This window comes from Euprymna scolopes, chromosome 45 (assembly GCF_053919585.1).
Source record: "Euprymna scolopes isolate OS-2025 chromosome 45, ASM5391958v1, whole genome shotgun sequence".
In the NCBI taxonomy this organism is placed as follows: Eukaryota; Metazoa; Mollusca; class Cephalopoda; order Sepiida; family Sepiolidae; genus Euprymna; species Euprymna scolopes.
The window spans coordinates 59,964,360-59,987,405 of record NC_136526.1 but is presented as its reverse complement, the minus strand read 5'-3'; the positions used below and the strand labels follow the sequence as shown (position 1 = coordinate 59,987,405).

At 31.9% G+C, this 23,046-nt stretch overlaps 1 protein-coding gene and 1 long non-coding RNA gene across 2 annotated transcripts in view; one reads left to right on the top strand and one right to left on the bottom strand.

Annotated features, from left to right (window-relative positions):
• Nucleotides 1–23,046, top strand: part of LOC145269790 (uncharacterized) — a 261,099-nt gene that overhangs the window by 131,189 nt on the left and 106,864 nt on the right. The window lies entirely within an intron of this gene.
• Nucleotides 767–5,871, bottom strand: LOC145269778 (uncharacterized). Its single transcript, XM_080125497.1, has one exon. It carries the CDS (start codon nucleotides 5,675–5,677, stop codon nucleotides 4,253–4,255), a length of 1,425 nt encoding a protein of 474 aa, XP_079981623.1. The 5' UTR covers nucleotides 5,678–5,871; the 3' UTR covers nucleotides 767–4,252.

Sequence of the window (23,046 nt, the reverse complement as noted above, 5' to 3'; positions counted from 1 at the left end):
ATGAGACTGGTATTTGGTGAGATGATTCCTTTGTCGCACAATGGATATTCTTAATGTAAACTGTTCTCATAGTTTTAATTATTAAAGATTAGAATGCAATTGCTTTACCACACATTTTACACAAATAACAACTCCATTTCAAAATAAAACGGCACCTTTCCTGGTGTTAATATTTCAGTAAACTTCTAATTCTTAAACATTAACTTAGTAAAAAGTTAGTAAAATATTTTTCTCTCCCTAGTTAAACATTTAAATATGTTATAGTATACATGTATTGTAGTCAATTTATCTTACTAGATTCTACGAAAAGAATTTCTATCTAGTCTGGTGGAGTATCCTCTATCATACTGATACTTAAGATAATACAACTTGGAGCAAACAAATGTGGCATTCATGTATCACCGCATCAGATTGATTTGTAGACATATATATATATATATATATATATATATATATATATATATATTGTATTGGTAGTAATTATTAAGTGTGTCTACCAAAAGAGTGCTCAATGTTTAGACAGAGCCAAAATAAGTTAATTTAGTATCCAACCAAATGGCTACATATAGGCATACATGTTTCGGCGAAAACCCGGTAAAGGACTCGCTTCGTCAGGCTAAAGAGATGTCTTTGGCCTGACGAAGCGATTCCCTTACCGGGTTTTCGCCGAAACATGTATGCCTATATGTAGCCATTTGGTTGGATACTAAATTAACTTATATATATATATATATATATATATATATATATATATATATATATATATATATATATATATGCGCATAAATAACATTAGAGACAAATTAGACTCAGTGGAACCTTCCATAAAGTTTACCTATGAAACAGAAAACAATAACTCATTACCTTTTCTTGACATACTTATTAAAAAATCCAATAATACACTATCCATCAAAGTTCACCGCAAAACTACACACAAAAACGATTACATAGATTTCTATTCACACCATAATAATAAAATAAAAACAGGGATGATAATTGGTTTCTTCTTACGCGCTTTCAGAATTTGCAGTCCTGAATATCTGGACAAAGAATTCAAATACCTCATAAACATTTTGAAAACCTTGCAATATCCGACATATTTCATATTAAATGCTAAGAGAAAAGCCACACAAATATTTTCTAGAATAAATAATAATAAAAAATCATACACACCAGACCTTTTTTTACCTACACACACCAATAATACAATAATCTGTAACACACTAAACAAACTAAAAATTCCTATCGTACAAACCACATCACTAACCATAAAACATATATTAAAAACTACGAAACATCTCTATAACAAACCAGTTTCCAATGGAGGTATATACACTATTCCTTGTCATAATTGCCATCATAAATACGTTGGTGAAACTCAGCGTAAATTGGAAAAAAGGCTCAATGAACATAAAAGAGATATAAAAAATAGCAATTCTCTAAGTGCATTATTCTCTCATTCATTGCAACATAACCACACCTTTGACTTTAAACAAGCAAAAGTAGTTAAATTTATTTCAAATAACCCGCACCGGAGACTTCTTGAATCTGCACTTATCGCAATTTCAAGCACTATTAAACAACGTGGAGGTTTCTATAACATAGCGCCATTAATAAGTAAACTTTTATAAAAAGAACATTATTTAACTGTAGACACAGGTTAACTTTCTCACACCATTCAAACACCCCCTGTAATAATTAACACATAATCTCAATCAATAAATTACATAAAAACCACTCATTTCATTTCTGTTACAAACCTATATTTGAATTTCAACAGATATATCCTTTTCCCAATAAGAATATTAACTGCGTTCATAGTTTTAAAATTACATTAACGACTATATGACGTCACTAAAAGTTCCTTCTCTTTAACAGCGCCAACCCTCCCCCTCCTTTTTGAATTTCCAACGTCTTTTTCCGTTTCTATGAAATAGAACTGTGTCACACTGTGCACGTGAAACATTTTCAAATATTTTGTACTGGTATTTTTTGTTTCTTAATCGCATTCATCCAGAGGAAGTCTCGAAATAAAGACGAAACATTGATGAACACTTGATACGGTTTGTTCCTTTTTATTTTCTCTCCCTCTCTCTCTCTCTATATATATATTGTGTATATACGTATATAAACGTATATACATATTGTGTATATACGTATATAAACGTATATACATATTATATATATACGTATATAAACGTACATATATATTGTGGATATATGTATATAAACGTATATACAAAATTCACAGGAATTATATTTTCCCACACTTTACCTGAAAAAGTTTTTCTATGCGAATTGAAAATGCTTTATTACAGTGTGTTCTTATCCTGTGTTTCATAGCATCAGATTGTTGTGTAGATGCTTTGCCACATACTTCACATACTGTGATCTTGATTTGCAAATATTTTGCCACACACTTCACAAGAATTATATATTTCTCACACACTTTACATGAAAAAGTTTCTCACCGTGTGTTGCAATTGCTTTATCACAGTGTATGTATTCTTTATGTGTTTCATAGCATCAGATTGTTGTGTAATTGCTAAGTATTTCCCATACTGTGATATTATGATTTGCAAAGGATTTATCACACGCTTTATTCCACATTCTTTACATGAATAAATGTTGTCAAGTTTGTAATCGTATGTGTATTGTACTATCGCTTCCCCGGGGAGAGTTACTCGGTTGAGGAACGTCCTCGGATCGAACCAGCTCCCCGGGTGGTAGACACGATATCCAACGATATCTAACGATAGGCACATGTTGGAAACATCAACAAAAACGGTCGATATGTTGTCGACTATAACTGGCTGGCATGCGTCGCTTCTTACATGGGTCGCGTTGTTACAGGCTATGTCGCATCCACCGAATCCAGAATGCATGCATCAACTGTTTAAAACAATAGAATTGTTTAATTCTCTTTTTCTTCATTGAAGGAGAGAGAAGGAGAGTGAAAGAGACAGAGAGAAAAGGACAAAAAGAGAGAAGATATATTCATAGTTTAAACATTGTTTTATTTTTGTATCCATGAGTTCTTTCGGGTTTGACCTTTCAAATTCTAAATCTTATATTGTTTTGCCTTGGTTCAATATTATAAACAAACTGTCATCCTTAGCTTGAGTCATAACAGAACATTTTCATAATCACAAACACCTGCATACACATCTGCACCTCACAAGTACAGACCAAGTTAGACACAAGGTTCATTAATGTAAAAGCCCCCCAGCTCTCCCAAAGGGGACGCTTTCCATTGTTCCACATGTCTATGATAGCATTATCGTGATTTTTAAACATTTTGCGACATAAAATAAGTTTTTTCTCTAGTGTGAGTTTGCATGTTTTTGTTAACATTGCAATTGTTTGAAAATGGAATGAAGCATCCCTGTCTATATACTTATGTCTATATACTCTTGTCTATATACTTAAGTATATAGACATAAGTATATGGACATATGCCTATATACTTATGTCTATATACTGTGGTTACGTTCGCTTAGAATCTTCCCTGCTCTCATATGTTGATTCAATTCTTTTTTTTTTGTTTCTATCTTTATTTGTATATTTCTTTCTTTCACTCTTGATCTGTGTTGCTGGTTCATCATATACCTCGGCAGTATTCATCAGTATGACAACCGCCCGCATGTGTTCTCATGTGTATGTTTAAGTTAGCATTAATTACTAATAATTTATTGTGTTTAGATGTGTACGTTTAAGTTAGTATTAATTACTAATAATTTATTGTGTTTTCATGTGTATTCTTAAGTCAGCATTAATTACTAATAATTTATTGTGTTTTCATTTGTATTTTTAAGTCAGCATTAATTACTAATAATTTATTGTGTTTTCATGTGTATTTTTAAGTCAGCATTAATTACTAATAATTTATTGTGTTTTCATGTGTATTTTTAAGTCAGCATCAATTACTAATAATTTATTGTGTTTTCATGTGTATTTTTAAGTCAGCATTAATTACTAATAATTTATTGTGTTTTCATGTGTATTTTTAAGTCAGCATTAATTACTAATAATTTATTGTGTTTTCATGTGTATTTTTAAGTCAGCATTAATTACTATTAATTTATTGTGTTTTCATGTGCATTTTTAAGTCAGCATTAATTACTAATAATTTATTGTGTTTTCATGTGTATTTTTAAGTCAGCATTAATTACTAATAATTTATTGTGTTTTCATGTGTATTTTTAAGTCAGCATTAATTACTAATAATTTATCACATTTTATAAGAAAAAAGTTACTCGTCACTGTGAATAGTTCGCATGTGTTTCACAGCATGAGATTCTTTTGTAAATGTTTGGCCACATTCTTCACAAGAATAAGGTTTCCCCTTAGTGTGTGTTCGCATGTGTGATGTTACCTCAGTATTGGTTACAAATGTTTTACCACAAATTTTACAAGAAAAACGTTTCTCTCCTGTGTGTATTCTTCGCATGTGTCTCATAGCATTTGATGAATTAGGAAATGCTTTTCCACACAGTTCACAAGAATAAGCTTTCTCTCCCGTGTGTGTTCTCATGTGCGATTTTAACTCGGTAATAGTTGCAAATGCTTTATTACACCCACAAGTAAACGGTTTCTCTCCAGTATGTTTTCTTCGCATGTGTACTATAACATCAGAGTGTTGTCTAAATATTTTACAACACACTTTACATGAATAAGGTTTTTCTCCAGTGTGTATTCTAACGTGTTGTTTTAAATCATCATTGGTGACGAAAGCTTTTTCACACACTTTACAAGAAAAATGTTTCTCTCCAGTGTGTGTTCTTTGCATGTGTATCCTAGCATGAGATTTGCTTGTAAATGCTTTGCCACACACTTCACAAGAAAAACGTTTTTCTTTCGTGTGTGTTCGCATGTGTGATGCTACCTTAGCATTGGTTACAAATGTTTTATCACACATCTTACACGAAAAAGATTTCTTTTCAATGTGTATTTTTCGCATGTGTATTGTAACACTAGATTTGTGTGTAAATGTTTTTCCACACACTTCACATGAATAAGGTTTTTCCTTAGTGTGTGTTCTCATATGTTCTTTTACCTCAGCGTTGGTTACAAATGCTTTGCCACACACTTGACAATTGAAACGTTTCTCTCCAGTGTGTATTCTTCGCATGTGTTTCATAGCATTAGATCTTTGGGCAAAGGCTTTACCACACACATCACAAGAATAAGGTTTGTTTCCAGTGTGTGTTCTCATGTGTGATTTTATTTCAGTATTAGTTGTAAATGCTTTGCCACACACTTCACATACGTGAGGTTTTTCTCCCGTGTGTGTTCTCATATGAAATTTCAACTCAGTACTGGTTGCAAATGTTTTATCACACACTTTACATGAAAACGGTTTCTCTCCAGTGTGTTCTCTTCGCATATGTATCACAGCACTCGAGTGTTGTATAAATGCTTTATCACATACGCCACATGAATAAGGTTTTTCTCCAGTGTGTGTTCTAACATGTAGTTTTAAATCATCATTGGTTGAGAAAGCTTTATCACAAACGTTACAAGAAAAAGGTTTTTCTCCAGTGTGTATTCTTCGCATGTGTATCACACCATGAGATTTGCTTGTAAATGTTTTGCCACAGACTTTACAAGAATAGCGTTTCCCATCTGTGTTTGTTCTCATCTGCTCCATATCTATAGAATTATTTAAAGATTCCATAAAATCAGCTTCACGAGAATGTAGTTTATATCCTGTGTTACCAAGTGGCTTCCTAAACAATTACAAATGCTGGACCACAGGCTTTACAAAAAAACGGTTTTCTCCATCCACATGAATATTCTTTAATGAAAAAGAAATGACCAACTCAGTTCAGAAGAATAAAATATTTTTTAATGTATTTTCTCCACTGTAAATTTTACCTGCCAAAAAATAAAATTATACAAATATTATTTAAAAAAATACTCATAATCATTAAATCATCATAATAATAATAATATAAAATGTTTTTCTCCATCCACATGAATATTCTTTAATGAAAAAGAAATGACCAACTCAGTTCAGAAGAATAAAATATTTTTTAATGTATTTTCTCCACTGTAAATTTTACCTGCCAAAAAATAAAATTATACAAATATTATTTTAAAAAATACTCATATGCATTAAATCATAATAATAATAATAATAATATAAAATGTTTTTTCAAATACTTTGCCACACACTTTACAAGAATAGTCTCTTTCTTGATTTAGAATTGTTTAAAGATGCTTTTTCGCACTCTCATTTGTTCAGCAGTTTTTAAGAGAAATATTGAAAACTATTCGTATTACATTCTCAACAACTTAGTTTCTATTTCGTTTAAATTAAATGTTTTGCGATTTATAATTTATAATAATGGACTTTTTTATTTTATATTTATTTAAATTTCATCAAAATATAAACACTGAAGAGTCTAAGTTTCACAAGAATAAGTTTCTCTCCAGTGTTTTATGCAAAACTTTTTAAAGGCATAAATAGAATTTCTTGACAGAATTAACCACATACTAAACTTCTCACTGAAAATACAACATAAAAAATGTCACATTAATATCATTTGTTTTCAATGTTTTCAAATGTTTTTGTGAATAAAAATGCAACAAATGTTATGACAAGTTGTTTTTCAATAATTATGTGTACTTTAATGAAAATGAAATGCTCAACTCAGTTCAGAAGAATGTGGGGGTACACATTGTCTTCAACATCCACTTTTATATTTATAGATTAGATAAACTTGAACATTTTGGAAGGTTTTCTTAGTGTATGCATTGGAGTTATGGTTTGGAGAGTTCCCTGGTTCTATCAAAATATGGTGGTTACACCGGAAACCATTGTTGTTAAGAGACTTGAATCTGTGGGGCAGAGTGTATCCTTATTATCTTTACGACCATAGGTGAACTATTTATTGGTCTGATGGTCAAACAAATCCTTAGAATAACGTCCATCAATGTCTCAGTTTTCTCATCTCATATAAAGGAGTTCAACGGTGTATTAATTGACATACTCACGTAAGTTAAAAAGAGCGAAACTAAGTCTGAAATGACTCGGGAGGTTTCTACTGAACTGAGGGACAACTACGAGTATGAAACTTTTATAGAAAGCACACTGCTGAAAAGCAGATTTTTTTTTCAAAACTTCAGCCAAACCCAAAGTATAAAATTATCAGCTCATAAAAACTGCATTTAGTGTCGTGGAGTAACAATCGCATCTCGTTGCAGAATAAGATCATTCAAGTAAACAACTACAAGAATATCAAGAACGAATGTATCAGTTTGGAGATGTTTTGGAGATGTCCTAAAAGTGGTGGTATCCCCCTGCACTCATAACAAGTTTAAATGTCACGTGACTGCATTAAGAAGCATTATGACTGGCAACCTCGACAGGTACATTAGCTCTGCAAGCAAGATGCTTAATAGAAACCTGAAAATGGCACACTATATACAGAAAAGATGTCAATCTAGGGCTGATTTTGGCAGAGCTTATCATATGCTCAGAGTTAACTCAGATTTATCTCCCCTTAACATATAACTATGCTCATAACTGAATACTGGCATGACTCATTATAATTTCCTATAATTTATTTCCTTTCTTTTAAGATGAGAATTAATAGACTCTCACTTCCTCATAAAATTTGATTTTCTTTGTTAAAAAAATCTGCATCATCTGTGTAGTGATTTTTGGAATATGATGTCACAAGTGGTACATCATTAAGATTGTTTTTTTGTTTTTATTTAAATAGGCTAAATTCAGGATTTGCACCTTTTCTTTCTAATATTTGATAAAATTAACATTCAGTATGAATCGTATTTTCTTTATTTTTTGAATATTTTTTTTTAATTTTGTAAAACTTTTAAAAAATTTAAAAAATATGATACTTTTTCAAATAAACGGTAAAATGGTGAAAAAAATGAAAAAACAATAAACAAAAAAATGAAAAGACAATAAACAAAAAAAATGAAAAAACAATAAACAAAAAAAAATGAAAAAACAATAAACAAAAAAAATGAAAAACAATAAACAAAAAAAATGAAAAAACAATAAACAAAAAAAAAATGAAAAAACAATAAACAAAAAAAAATGAAAAGACAATAAACAAAAAAAATGAAAAAACAATAAACAAAAAAAATGAAAAAATAAACAAAAAAAATGAAAAAACAATAAACAAAAAAAAATGAAAAAACAATAAACAAAAAAATGAAAAAACAATAAACAAAAAAAAATGAAAAAACAATAAACAAAAAAATGAAAAAACAATAAACAAAAAAAAATGAAAGGCAATAAACAAAAAAAATGAAAAAAACAATAAACAAAAAAAATGAAAAAAACAATAAACAAAAAAAAATGAAAAAAACAATAAACAAAAAAAATGAAAAAAACAATAAACAAAAAAAATGAAAAGACAATAAACAAAAAAAATGAAAAAACAATAAACAAAAAAAATGAAAAAACAATAAACAAAAAAAATGAAAAAAACAATAAACAAAAAAAATGAAAAAACAATAAACAAAAAAAATGAAAAAACAATAAACAAAAAAAATGAAAAGACAATAAACAAAAAAAAATGAAAAAACAATAAACAAAAAAATGAAAAAACAATAAACAAAAAAAATGAAAAGACAATAAACAAAAAAAATGAAAAAACAAATGAGTTTTTACAAATGCAATAACATTTCATCTACAATCGATTTGTTTAGTTTTTATATTTTTTTAACTGTTTTGAATTATTTTCCTGAATCGCTGTCAGTGCGTCACTAAATAAAGATGTTTTATGCAAAACTGCTGGAAAGCAGAAAAGACTTTATTCTCAAATGCACAAACACGAACAAAATCGGAAAACAAATCAAAACGGGGGAAAAGAGCAGACAAGTTCTTTGCACTCACATTCATCTAAATAAAAAATATAAAGATTAATTTAAATAAAAAATATAAAGATTAATTTAAATAAAAAATATAAAGATTAATTTAAATAAAAAATATAAAGATTAATTTAAATAAAAAATATAAAGATTAATTTAAATAAAGAAATAAAGATTAATTTAAATAAAAATATAAAGATTAATTTAAATAAAAAATATAAAGATTAATTTAAATAAAAAATATAAAGATTAATTTAAATAAAAAATATAAAGATTAATTTAAATAAAAAATATAAAGATTAATTTAAATAAAAAATATAAAGATTAATTTAAATAAAAAATATAAAGATTAATTTAAATAAAAAATATAAAGATTAATTTAAATAAAAAATATAAAGATTAATTTAAATAAAAAATATAAAGATTAATTTAAATAAAAAATATAAAGATTAATTTAAATAAAAAATATAAAGAATTATTTAAATAAAAAATATAAAGATTAATTTAAATAAAAAATATAAAGATTAATTTAAATAAAAAATATAAAGATTAATTTAAATAAAAAATATAAAGATTAATTTAAATAAAAAATATAAAGATTAATTTAAATAAAAAATATAAAGATTAATTTAAATAAAAAATATAAAGATTAATTTAAATAAAAAATATAAAGATTAATTTAAATAAAAAATATAAAGATTAATTTAAATAAAAAATATAAAGATTAATTTAAATAAAAAATATAAAGATTAATTTAAATAAAACATATAAAGATTATTCTAAATAAAAGATTAATTTAAATAAAAAATATAAAGATTAATCTAAATAAAAGATTAATTTAAATAAAAAATATAAAGATTAATTTAAATAAAAAATATAAAGATTAATTTAAATAAAAATATAAAGATTAATTTAAATAAAACATATAAAGATTAATTTAAATAAAAAATATAAAGAATAATTTAAATAAAAATATAAAGATTAATTTAAATAAAAAATATAAAGATTAATTTAAATAAAAAATATAAAGATTAATTTAAATAAAAAATATAAAGATTAATTTAAATAAAAAATATAAAGATTAATTTAAATAAAACATATAAAGATTATTCTAAATAAAAGATTAATTTAAATAAAAAATATAAAGATTAATCTAAATAAAAGATTAATTTAAATAAAAAAATATAAAGATTAATTTAAATAAAAAATATAAAGATTAATTTAAATAAAAAATATAAAGATTAATTTAAATAAAAAATATAAAGATTAATTTAAATAAAAATATAAAGATTAATTTAAATAAAAAATATGAAGATTAATTTAAATAAAAAATATAAAGAATTATTTAAATAAAAAATATAAAGATTAATTTAAATTAAAAATATAAAGATTAATTTAAATAAAAAATATGAAGATTAATTTAAATAAACATATAACGATTAATTTAAATAAAAAATATAAAGATTAATTTAAATAAAAAATATAAAGATTAATCTAAATAAAACATATGAAGATTAATTTAAATAAAAAATATAAAGATTAATTTAAATAAAAAATATAAAGAATTATTTAAATAAAAAAATAAAGATTAATTTAAATTAAAAATATAAAGATTAATTTAAATAAAAAATATGAAGATTAATTTAAATAAAAAATATAATGATTAATTTAAAAAAAAAGGATCATAAATTGGTACGTGAAATGCGTTTTTTAAGAGTTGATTAAAAATTAATTGAAAATAAAAGGATGAAAACTTGTCAATAGCAATGTTTATTTGGGTTGTTTTGAAAATGGAATGGAAATTTTAATTTCGTTCCATTTAAATCTTTTTTTTTTAATCGAGCATGCATCAACAAAATCGAAAACTCATCGTTCACATTTGAAATGACAACTTTTATAGGTTTTCGGGTATGCTAACAATATTGTAGGTGTCTGTTCCGAAAGCCGTTCTTAACATGGGGAGGTTGGGGGTGTCTATTCTAAAAGCCGTTCTTCGTTGTCAGCATACATTTTGAATTTAAATGGTGAGTTGGACTGAAATAAAAAAAAATACCAAAAGTTTTATCAAATTGACTTTTTTCGTTTAAAAATTAAATTGTTTCGTTTTTTGTTAATAAAATTTTATTTTTTTATAAAAGTAATATTTCGTTTACTTTTATATAAAAAGTATAATTGTTGAATTTTATTCTTTTGATTATTTTCGATTGTACTGACGCATGCGCAATGTGAAAAAAAATTAAAACGGAACGAAATTTAATTTTCCGTTCCATTTTTTAAAAACAAACCCAAAACAGAGCAACCTCGACAAGTTTTACCAAAATAAATATTAATAGATCATACAAATAAAGCCTTAAAATTGAATAGAATTAAAAACCGGGCTTTTGAAAATCTGGGTTTATTACACTACTGGTTCACCATACATCAGAAAAAAAAAAAATCATAATTTTTTATTTTTATTTTTTTTTTTTGAAAAGTCCTGATTTAGTACACAAGTACACACCTGGTTTATTACACTACTGGTCTACCATACATTCAAAGAAAAAAATGTCTGGTTTAGTAGTGGCATGGACAAACCATAATATAAAAATACCGACGCTTTTATTCATTTCTACTTTAAAATTTGTTACAATGTGTGTTTTTTTTTAATTTGAATTCCTTTAAAAAAAAAAGTCTAAATTCTATTTAAACATATTTTTTATATAATAAATGTTATTTTTAGATTATAAAATAAAATATTCAAATTCAAAACATTGTGATTTTTTTCGATAAATTTATAATCAATTCTTTTTACATTACAAATCATAAAGTCATAAAATTTCTTACTTTTTTGTCCAGTTTTTTCTTCTTTCCAATGATGTGTTATAAAGAAAGACATTCTCGGTATGTACATTTTTTTTATTTCTTAATCAGTTTAGTCGTAGATATGTGTCGCCGGTTCTGACTGTAAAGTTATTTGCATTCATCGCATGTGCGTCTCGTCTTAAAAATGCATCTGCCTAAAGTCACGTCGTATCGATCAAATTGAAAACGATTTTTTTTTTTTAAGTTTGAACAAAATTATCTCCCTTGATAATCGTTCTTCCATTTCGTTAAATTTATATATTTTACTTCTGGTCCATCATACTTTTTGAAGAATTAACTTTCTACTTCATCGTTTTTCGTAATTATTTGGATATGTTATTAATTTCGACATGACAAATAAGTAGCTCCACCGGTTTTAATTGAAATTCAAGATTTCAATTTTAGTTCGATTAACAAAGAAGACCAAAATGTCTGGATAACATTTTTATGGATATAATTTACTCCAAAAATTATGCAATAAATAAATAAATAATTGTTACCAAAGGCAAGATAAATTACTCTTTACCTACATGAATATTTTTGTGTTAACTTATTTTAAAGCGTTTATTTAATTTTAAACAAAAGCAGTGCCGAGTTGCTAAGCTAGAACTACAACATATATATGAGGTCGTAGCTAATAGAGTCTCGATAATGACTCACAATCAAAAATAAAACAAAATGCTGATAGATATCAACTGAATAAATTTGACGATGACAGTTATTGGGTGGCTTTTGTTACAAGACAAGATCTTTCCCTGATGCGAGAAACGGAAGTTTTTGTCATATCGAGTGCGGAGAAAAGGGGATTTTCAACATCTGCGTGGTAGTCCGGGCAGCACTTCCGGAAAAAAGAAAAAAAGAAAGGAACTAGTGAAAAAAAGGCAACACGTGGCCGGACAAAAAAATATCACAGCCGCTGCGGGATCTTCTATGAGAAATTATAGCAGTAGCAGCGGAGTTATCATTGGTTAATAATTTGTCACGCCACTCGGAAGAGATTGGGCGCAAAATTTGTGTCTGTTTGTTTTTCAGGAGACAGTTTTTCGACAAGACAGCGAACGGAGGAGACGTCACCCTTCCCGCCGCACCATATGGCAGCCTTTGCCTCAAGATATTCCCCACGAGGGGATTTTAAAAACACTAAAAAATGGGTTTAGTTAATTTTCGGACTTGTTTGTCCAACAAGGCATGAGTGAACCATTATGATGAAAAATCTAAGTTAAACGTGTTTCAGCGTGCCGATGTTAACGAATCATTTTTAGACGAAAAGTCTAAGTTAAACATTTCTCAACTTGTCGACAGTGACGACTTACGTTGAAACGAGAAGGAGATGGACTTTAACTCTGGATAAACTGTTAACTCTGTAAATCGAACTCTGATACTCCAAAGGGAACTTTTGGATCATAAGATCCTATTATACCCGAGCCAGTTATGTGCAGCTGAAAAAAGTGTAGCATTTTTTTTGCAACCTCGAGGATTACATTAATAAAGACGTCTGTTCAATTTTAAGGTAATTTTGTTGTTTGCTTATATTTTTTCATGCACTGTTAGGCGCCCCCAAAGGGCTACATGGAGAGAATGGAAATATTTCTCACATGTAGACCGTTTTTCTTGCAAAAAAAAAAAAATGAAAAATGATGAATATTAAAATAAATAGATAAATTCTTGTTGAAAACATTTTTAATTCGATATTGATATTACTAACGTATCGTAATTCTTTCCTTTTATGTAAGACCCACGAGGTCGTGAAATAAAAAAGGAGGAATCATACCTAATTAAAACAATAATATCTGTTAAATTTTAAATAAACCGAAATCGGTAAATTTTCAAAAAAGTTTTGTTGCTGGGACTTGTTGTCACTTGTTGTCACAGTTTTAAATTTAAAGTGGTATCTGTCCTTCTGATTAAATTCTATCGGTGCTATTTTTATGTAGACGATTTAGTGTGATTCTTTCGGTCTGTTGTTTCCTTTTACTTTGGTTTTGCCTTTGCCTCACGGTAACAAAGTTTGCTGGGGGGATCCTTTAAAGGCTTCGGTATGGCGGTGAAAGAATTAGCCGCCAAAATTGAGTCGAAGAAATTAAGAATCGACTGTGCCTTAAAGGAAGCGGAGATCTCCGAAGCTAAAAGAAATAGAGTCTCCGTTTGGCTTCTCGATATCAACAAACTTTACGACGATTTGATAGTTAAATCTTCGTCGGAAGATAGAGAAATGTTGAGTCAGGAGGCCGAAAAGTTTACTGAAGGTATAGAATGTAGATTGGATGCTTTAAGTGTGAGTAAAACGACCCATCCTTCCAAATCTGCTTCTTTTAATATAGACTGTCCTTCTTTCACCGGTCCTAGTAGTAATGTAGATAAGTTCGAGTTTCGAACTTTTATTAATAAATTTGAATTTTGCACTGCCAACATAGATAAGGCAGAGAAATTAATTTTTTTGAAAAGCAAAGTAAATGGTTGCGCATTTGACTTAATATCGCATCTTGATATCAAAGCCGACAACTATAATGTTGCAATTTCTATTTTGAAGGATGAATTTTTGGACCCTTCATTAATAAAATCAAAAATTTATAAGGATATATTTTCCTCTCCTGATAGGTTCACGAAAATTCAGGAGCTACAGTTCTTTTTAAAAAAAAGTGAAAGCGGAATTGGGTGAATTGGACGATTCCTTTAACACGGATTTCTCTAGACCGGACTCGACAAGCGGTTCCTTAGTAGCCCATGTCTTGTTTGAAAAATTCCCTAATAATGTTAAAAGGGAACTTCTTTGTAGGAGCGAAGAGAGAATTCCCTCTTACAATTTTATAATGTCGAAGGTTTTCGACATCTTAGAAATATTAATCGCCACCCCCATTGAAAATTCTGGGCGGGAAAAAATGGCGCCAAGTTCTTCTTTTTCGTCTTCTTCAGTTGGAAAATCCAAGATGGTGGTGCTGTCTCCTACCGTTTAGAGTAAATATTGTAAATTGTGCGACGTAAAAGGACATTCGTTGAGCGATTGCTCTAATTATCCTCATTATGAAGATAGACTGAAGAAAGCCAAAAAGTTAGGCATTTGCACTAATTGTTTGGGCAATCATTCATTAAAGGATTGCAAAGGAAATTCAGGTTTTCCGTATGCATGTCATGCTTATGGTTCTAAATCACATTTTACAGTGATGTGCCCCAAGCAGACTAGACCATTCGTGGGAAAAAATATGCTTCCTTCGGATGGTTCTAGCATTTTTCCCATTTTCAAGATTTCTTTGAAATCAGAGGGAGGCCCTGTCTATTTTTTTGTTCTGATGGACACGGGATGTCAGAGGTCGTTTTTTTCTTCCAAATTGCTCGGGCAGCTCCATGTCGGTGGTGCTGTAAGAGCTAAAAGGACTCGTTGCCGATCAATACACTTACGGGTCAAAATTTTTATTTTTTTAAATTTTTTTATTTTTTTTTTTATTACATTTTCACCCCAAACAAGGCACATTGCCACTTTGGTGTAGGGGGCTACTATCAGGGGAAACATCTACTGGGGTACTATGTAGGGATTAGGGCAGCGAGATGTTGGTTCACGTTGCACTTGAACTTATGCATGTCAGTACAGTTGGGGAAGCAGTGACCCGGAATGGAATTCCAAAGTCTAGCAGTTCTGGGGAAGAAACTACTGGAGTAGAAGGATCTTTTACATCTAGGGATCTCTACAGTGTGGGGGTGGGATTTTGCAGCTTGTCGGGTCTGTCGAGGGTGTTCACGTCGTGGGGGCACAAGTGCTTGCAGTTCTTCAGAGCATTCACCATTATAATACTTGTAGAACAGGCAGAGGGATGCAACGTTTCGACGATGGGACAGAGGCTGAAGTTTTGATGCCAGTTTAGGGCCTATCAGATTTGCGACTCTCTTTTGAACCCTGTCAAGGAGCGAGAGACAAGTAGCCGATGCACCGGCCCAAATATGACAGCAATACTCCATACATGGGCGAATAGTGGCCTTATAGAGGTACAGGATACTTTCGGGTGTTAAAAGTTTTCTAGCACGGTAGAGAGAGCCCACCTTCCTTGCAGCGGCCCTGGCAATGCCCTCGATGTAACTTAAGTGCTCTTCGGTATAGGGTGTCTGTAAAATTAGGTCTTCAAAGTCCTTTTAGCTATGACGCTCAATTCCTGACTGACCTGAACTTGAGATTTCAAGTTAGTGACTTTGAGGCAGTAATACACAATCTCGAAGAGAATGGTTACCGGCTGTGTCCTGGGTATAGGGACCAGTATAGGGACGCAGTTGCAAGGTATCATGGGATTGGGCCTTTTGTAACATATTAAAAATTTAAGGGCCACCCCCTGTTTAAAAGGTATGGCATGGAAGATAGATGAGACCCTCATTCCATGGGGAAGGGCAGGAGGTTTCTTGGATGAAAGGTCTGAGTTGCCTCCCCCCAAGGGCAAATACGATAAATTAAGTCCAACGGACAGTTTCCTTGTTGAATCTGCTTTGAACCCCCTTTGTTCCTATGAGGACAACTTTGAATCCCTGTTCGGTATTTCGGATGTCGAAAGAGGGATTGAAAAATTTTTATCTCTCGATTCAATCGGAATTGAGGAGGGTGAAAAATGTTCGATCACTGACACGGAAAAAATTAGGGAGTTCGAGGACTCCATATCTCTGCGGAGAGGTTATTATTTTGTTGACCTTCCGTGGAAGTTTGAGTTGCTTCCCTTGGTTAGGGACAATCATAACGTGTCCGTGAAAATTTGCGAGAGAGTCACCTCGTCTTTAAAAAGAAAAAATAAATTAAACGACTATATTCAAGTCTTCAGGAATTATGGGGAGGAGGACATAATAGAAGAATTCCTTGTTCCTCCAGGTCGTCAAAATGAATTCATTTGGATTCCACACAGACCTGTTATAAAGGAGGATGTAAACACTACTACTAAAATCAGGCCGGTCTTCAATTGCTCCCTGAAGGCTAAGGGAGGAGTATCATTGAACGATGCTGCCTATGCGGGCATTAATTTGACAGCAGATTTGCTGAAATTATTAGTCGGATTCCGAAAGAACCTCTTTGTGCTCTTAGGAGATTTAAAAAAGGCGTTCTTACAAATTAAGTTAAAATCGTTAGAAGATAAAAACCGTTTTTGTTTTCATTTGTTAATAGGTAATAAGTTACATACCTATAGATTCAATACTTTGTTGTTTGGGTTCAACGCCAGCCCCTTTATATTGAATTTTTTGCTTAAATATCACGCAAAGAAATATGGGAACGACATCGCATATCGTCCGCCATATTAAATAATTTTTATGTGGATAATCTCGTTACCACAAGTAACGACCACGAGACCCTTTGCTCTGTTTACACCTTGGTTAGTAAGCGTTTGGGGGAGGCAGGATTCCAATTACAGTCCTGCAACTCCAATCACCCTGAACTAAGGAATAAAATGTCGATAGATAACTCACTCAGTACTCCTGCTACTTCATTTGAGAAGGTGTTGGGTTACTATTATTCTGTAGAAAATGATTCTCTTAGAATTATTCCCTCTTCGGTAAATTCTGAAGTTAAAACAAAAAGGGAGATTCTTTCCCAAGTGGCCAGTGTGTTTGACCCACTGTCACTCCTTTTACCTGTCACTGTCCAGGGTAAAATTATTGTTAGTCTATTATGGAAACAAACATTATCATGGGATCAGGAGATTCCAGAAAACATTCGTTGCTTATGGGAGCATCTAGCTGGGGAGTTGAATAAGTTGACAGAGTTTGAATTCCCTAGGTTTGTTCTGTCAGACAATATTCCGACAGAATTTATTTGTTTTTGCGATGCCTCTAAACAAGCATATGGCTTTGCAATATACGCAAAGCAAGGGGCTGTAAGCAATTTATTGTTCGCGAAAGCGAAAGTTGCTCCCATTAAAGGGAGATCACTTCCTACATTGGAACTGTTAGCTATTCATCTAGCTATCAAAGTTGTTCCACACATTTTAGATGTTTTTAACGCATCTCATATCATTAATTTTTACCTCGTGTCAGATTCACAGGTTGCTCTTTCTTGGGTATTAAATGGTAAAGGTCCAAGAAAAAACGTTTTCGTGGGGAACAGGATTTCGGAAATTTCAAAATTCTCTGAAGAAATCCTGACTAAATTTGGTGTTTCCCCAAAATTTAAATATGTTCCCTCCGCCGAGAACCCGGCAGACCTGTTAACCAGAGGTATTAACTCCTCTAAATTTACAGTACTTTACAATTTCTGGATTCATGGATCCGAATGGATGAACTTGCCCGAAATTAAATGGCCAAGTTCTTCCTTATCTTGCCTTAAAGATTCTAACAAAGAGATCGTGTCTTGTTTAGTTTCAAATTGTGAACCCCCCTATGAGGGAAAATTTCCAATTGAAATAGAAAGATTCTCTAAGCTTTCAAAAATCATCAGGGTCTTAGAGAAGGTCCTAAAATTTGGCGATTTAGTACGTCGTCGATCATGTGACAATTTTATCAAAGCTAAATTGTTAATTTTCTCATATGCAGGAAGAATCATTTCCTGCTGAACTTAAATACCTAAAACAACCTTTGGTTAAGGTCGCGCCACCTAGAGTGGCCGCATTGGGTTTATTTCTTGATAAGGACAACTTGATCAGGACCAGAGGTAGAATTCAGAATGCAGAAGCTCTACCGTTCGAGGCCAAATTTCCTCTTCTGGTAGGAAAAAGGCATGCCCTGACAAGGTTAATTATCATCGAGGCGCATGAGGGTTGCTGTCACTTAGGTACTAACTCCACTCTATGCAAGTTGCGCTTGTCAGGATTTTGGATTCCTCAGGGTAGACAAGCAGTTAAAAACGCACTACGTGCGTGTATTGTTTGCAGAAAAATTAATTCGTTACCTTGCGGGGCTTCTACTGGTTCAGTCCTTCCAGCGCATCGAGTAAATTTGATTCATCCCTTCCAACAAGTGGAAGTGGATTTCACTGGTCATTTCTTAGTGAGATACAATGACTCAGAAAATAAGATGTATATTTTATTGTTTACATGTATGAGCCTCCGTGCCATACACTTAGAACTAGTGCCGGACATGAGCACTCGTTCATTCCTTCTAGCATTTATTAGATTTTCTAATTTGTTCGGTATACCAACCCATGTTTACTCCGATAACGCTAAGTCCTTTTCGGCTTCTGGAGTCCTATTATCTGATGTTCTTGAATCAGATGACTTTAAAGAACATTTCAGATCAGTTTCTGTCGAACATCGCACAATACCTCTGTATGCTGCCTGGCATGGCGGGGTGTGGGAGAGACAGATAGGAACTGTTAAGCAATGTTTAAAAAAGGCATTAGGAAGGAAAAAATTAGAATATTTTGAATTCCTAACCGCCATTTCTGATGTAATTAAGGCGGTGAATGACAGGCCATTAACATATATTAATTCTTCTGATAGAGATCCTAATTGTTTGACTCCTAATCATCTTTTACAAACGGGCTATCATCCCAGTTTACTGTTGAATAACTATAAGTCAGAAAAATTGTGTCCAGACCCCCCCCCCCAATCGTATGAAGCTTATTCATTCTCTTGAGATAAGAGAAAAGTTTATCAATAAATTTAAGAAAATATGGCATAATGACTACCTCTTGTCACTACGAGAGTCAAATGCTGGGGTTCAGCGCATTAAGAGCCCAAAGATTTCAATTGGGGAAATTGTTCTTGTTAGATTCCCAAATAAGCCAAGACAGTATTGGAATATGGGGAAAGTAATCAGATTAATCTTAGGAAAGGATAATCAAGTTCGATCTGCTGTTGTTCTCAAAGACGGGTGCGAACAGCTTTAGAAATTAAAGAAAATATAAATCCTTCTACTACGGATTTCCATGAGGAGGGCGGCCCCTTTTTCTGTCCTACCTGTTCCAAAGCCAATGATGGATCCGCTCCCATGATTTGTTGTGACTCATGTGAAGAGTGGTTCCACTTTGATTGTGTCGGGGTTATTCAGGGGGACGCAGTTGGCGAGTGGGTTTGTTTCAATCGTTCTACAACTACACATCATTAGTTGAATTTCTTCATCAGTTAGTGTTTAATATTATTGTAATTACTTATCAACATTGTTTTATTGGAAAAAAATTTTTTTATAAATCTTAGGGGTTGGACAGACACACACATATTATTGTAGTGCTCATAATAATTAAAAATTGTAATTGTCAGTTAACCGACAAATTTTCAAAAAAGTAATGCAAACACATTACTTTTTATTCCCTCCCTTGGCAGTGTGTGAGAAATTATAGCAGTAGCAGCGGAGTTATCATTGGTTAATAATTTGTCACGCCACTCGGAAGAGATTGAGCGCGAAATTTGTGTCTGTTTGTTTTTCAGGAGACAGTTTTTCGACAAGACAGCGAACGGAGGAGACGTCACCCTTCCCGCCGCACCATATGGCAGCCTTTGCCTCAACATATTCCCCACGAGGGGATTTTAAAAACCCTAAAAAATGGGTTTAGTTAATTTTCGGACTTGTTTGTCCAACAAGGCATGAGTGAACCGTTATGATGAAAAATCTAAGTTAAACGTGTTTCAGCGTGCCGATGTTAACGAATCATTTTTAGACGAAAAGTCTAAGTTAAACATTTCTCAACTTGTCGGCAGTGACGACTTACGTTGAAACGAGAAGGAGATGGACTTTAACTCTGGATAAACTGTTAACTCTGTAAATCGAACTCTGATACTCCAAAGGGAACTTTTGGATCATAAGATCCTATTATACCCGAGCCAGTTATGTGCAGCTGAAAAAAGTGTAGCATTTTTTTGCAACCTCGAGGATTACATTAATAAAGACGTCTGTTCAATTTTAAGGTAATTTTGTTGTTTGCTAGGCGCCCCCAAAAAAGGGCTACATGGAGAGAATGGAAATATTTCTCACACTTCCATTAACAAGTGAAAGGTATTTTATTGTGTGCTTTTGTGTTCATTCGAGAGTTGGCGTATCACGCGTCATCTCCACAACGTCACAATCAGACAAGCCGCGCCTATACCCCACGTCACGGAACAACCACGTCATTACAGATGAGCCGTCTCTAAACCCTCCGCTCGCCTCTAGACGACCCTTACAACTTAACAAGATTTATTGTGGCTATTATAGATGCCGGGAAGGATTCAACAATACCTCATCTTATTTGTGATAAATAAATATATTTCAATCTACTCAGTTATCATATTCTCTTTTTTGCAACTATCGTATTCTTGTTTTGCAACCATACGCATTTTCCGCCCACAATACATAGAATATAACACTACCAAAATCCGTTTTCCATGGTAACAAAAATAAGAGAAACAAAAAAGGGAAGACCAGCATATAAAGAAATACACACCCTAAATGTGTTTAAAATGATCCAAATTTATTTTTAAAAAAGTTATTAATTGCCTTTATTTCCCAAAGCTAGGGTTTCAAAAAAACTTTAAAGAAACATTTAAAATAAAAAGCAAATACCAAAAATGCAACAATTCTTTCTTTTAAGAAAAGCTGAAAAGAAAAGAACATAAAAAACAGAAAATATTTCTTTTAAGTCCTTCTTTTAAGTTCAGTCTTTCTTTACAAATGTTTTTCTGCTTTCTCGAAGGGGAATCTCAAACAAAGTCTCTTTGACTTAAAATGGAGGAAAAGAAGTAAAATAGTTTTCCTTTGTGAAGGTTCAGATACCTTTAAATCCAAAGGAAAGAAAAGAAAACCATAAAGCCGTTAGGAAGGCTTTATGTGTACAAACAAAATAATTATTACGTCTGTGTTTCCAGACAGTCCAAGATTTCGTGTCTTCCTTACATGGGATAAATTCTGGTATTAATGTTTTTCGTTTTCTTTTCTTTTTTTTTTTTTTTTTTTTTTTTTTACAAAGGCATCACCACATTATCAAGGCCCAGAGGCCACTCAAGGATAAGGGTTAAAGAGTGTACAGTAGAAATTGGTCAATATAGTAATCATTAGTAATGAAAATTTGGTAAATTTAATAACTTATATGGAACGGCTCATCAAGAACTTATTTACTTTAGACTTGAACACAACCATATTGTAGTCAGCCGGAAAGCAGGAAAACGGAAGACAATTCCACAGGCGTGCAGTTCTAAGAAAGAAGCTTTGTTCATGGAATCTACGTTTAGGTTTAGCCACAGATAAAGAGTGGGGGAAATTATTGATAGTGTTTACAGCTAGACGAGTGTTTCTTGTGAAAGTTTGGCGAGGGGGGACCAAAGATTGAAGCTCATTTGAACACTTTCCATGAAAATAACGATACATCAGAGACAAACTCGCAACATCTCTTCTGTGAGATAGCGGTTGCAAGGAGGAGAAAAGGACATCTCCTACGAGGCTACAAAGTCTATTTTGAACTCTATCAAGGCAGGACAAGTCCTTTCTAGCAGCTCCTGCCCAGATGTGGCAACAGTATTCCATCCTTGGACGTACCTGGCTCTTATATAGGTAGAGAATAGCATCAGCAGTGAGATATCTACTGGATCGATAGAAAGATCCCACCATTTTTCCAGCGGCCTTGGCAACAGATTTGATATACGTGTTCCATTTAAGATCAGGAGTAATGGTCAAGCCCAGAAGCTTGTCAAAACTTGAGGCCTCCTGAAGACGAGAGCCATTCATTTCAATTGATGACAAATGTGGATTAGAATGTTGATGATGTAAAGAGAGAAGCTTGGTTTTAGATGCATTAAAAGTAACCAGCCACTCCTTTCCCCATTGTACTACGTGCTCAAGATCAGAGGAGAGAGAATTGGAGAGAACTTGGTCGTTTACTGTCTTAGATGTGGTACCATAAATGGTAGTGTCGTCAGCATAAATGTCTACAAATGATGTAAGGATATGATTTGGAAGATCATTAATGTAGATCAGGAAAAGAGTTGGGCCCAGGATGGATCCCTGAGGGACACCGGCATTAATACTGTGAGCTTCTGATTTTTGCCCCTCAACTACTACTCTTATGAACCTATCAGAAAGAAATGATTTAATAATTGAGAAGACTTTTCCAGCTATACCATAGCTAGCGATCTTATGAAGTAAACCTTTATGCCATACCCTATCAAAGGCTTTAGATATGTCAAGAGCAATTGCTCTAGAAAGATTGCCACCGTCGAGAGATTTGCTAATCCTATGCGATATAACTGTAATGACATCTGCTGTAGATCTAGCAGAACGGAAACCATATTGAGTGTCACTAAGAAGGTTATTTTTGTTGAGATGTTTGATTACTTCTGTATTTAACACAGATTCTAGCAACTTACTCATGACGCACAGGAGACTTATTGGCCTGTACTGAGAGGGGGATGAGCGATCACCTGAATTCTTAAATACAGGGCATACTGATGAGGTTTTCCAGGGAGATGGGAAACTATTCTCCTTAAGACAACG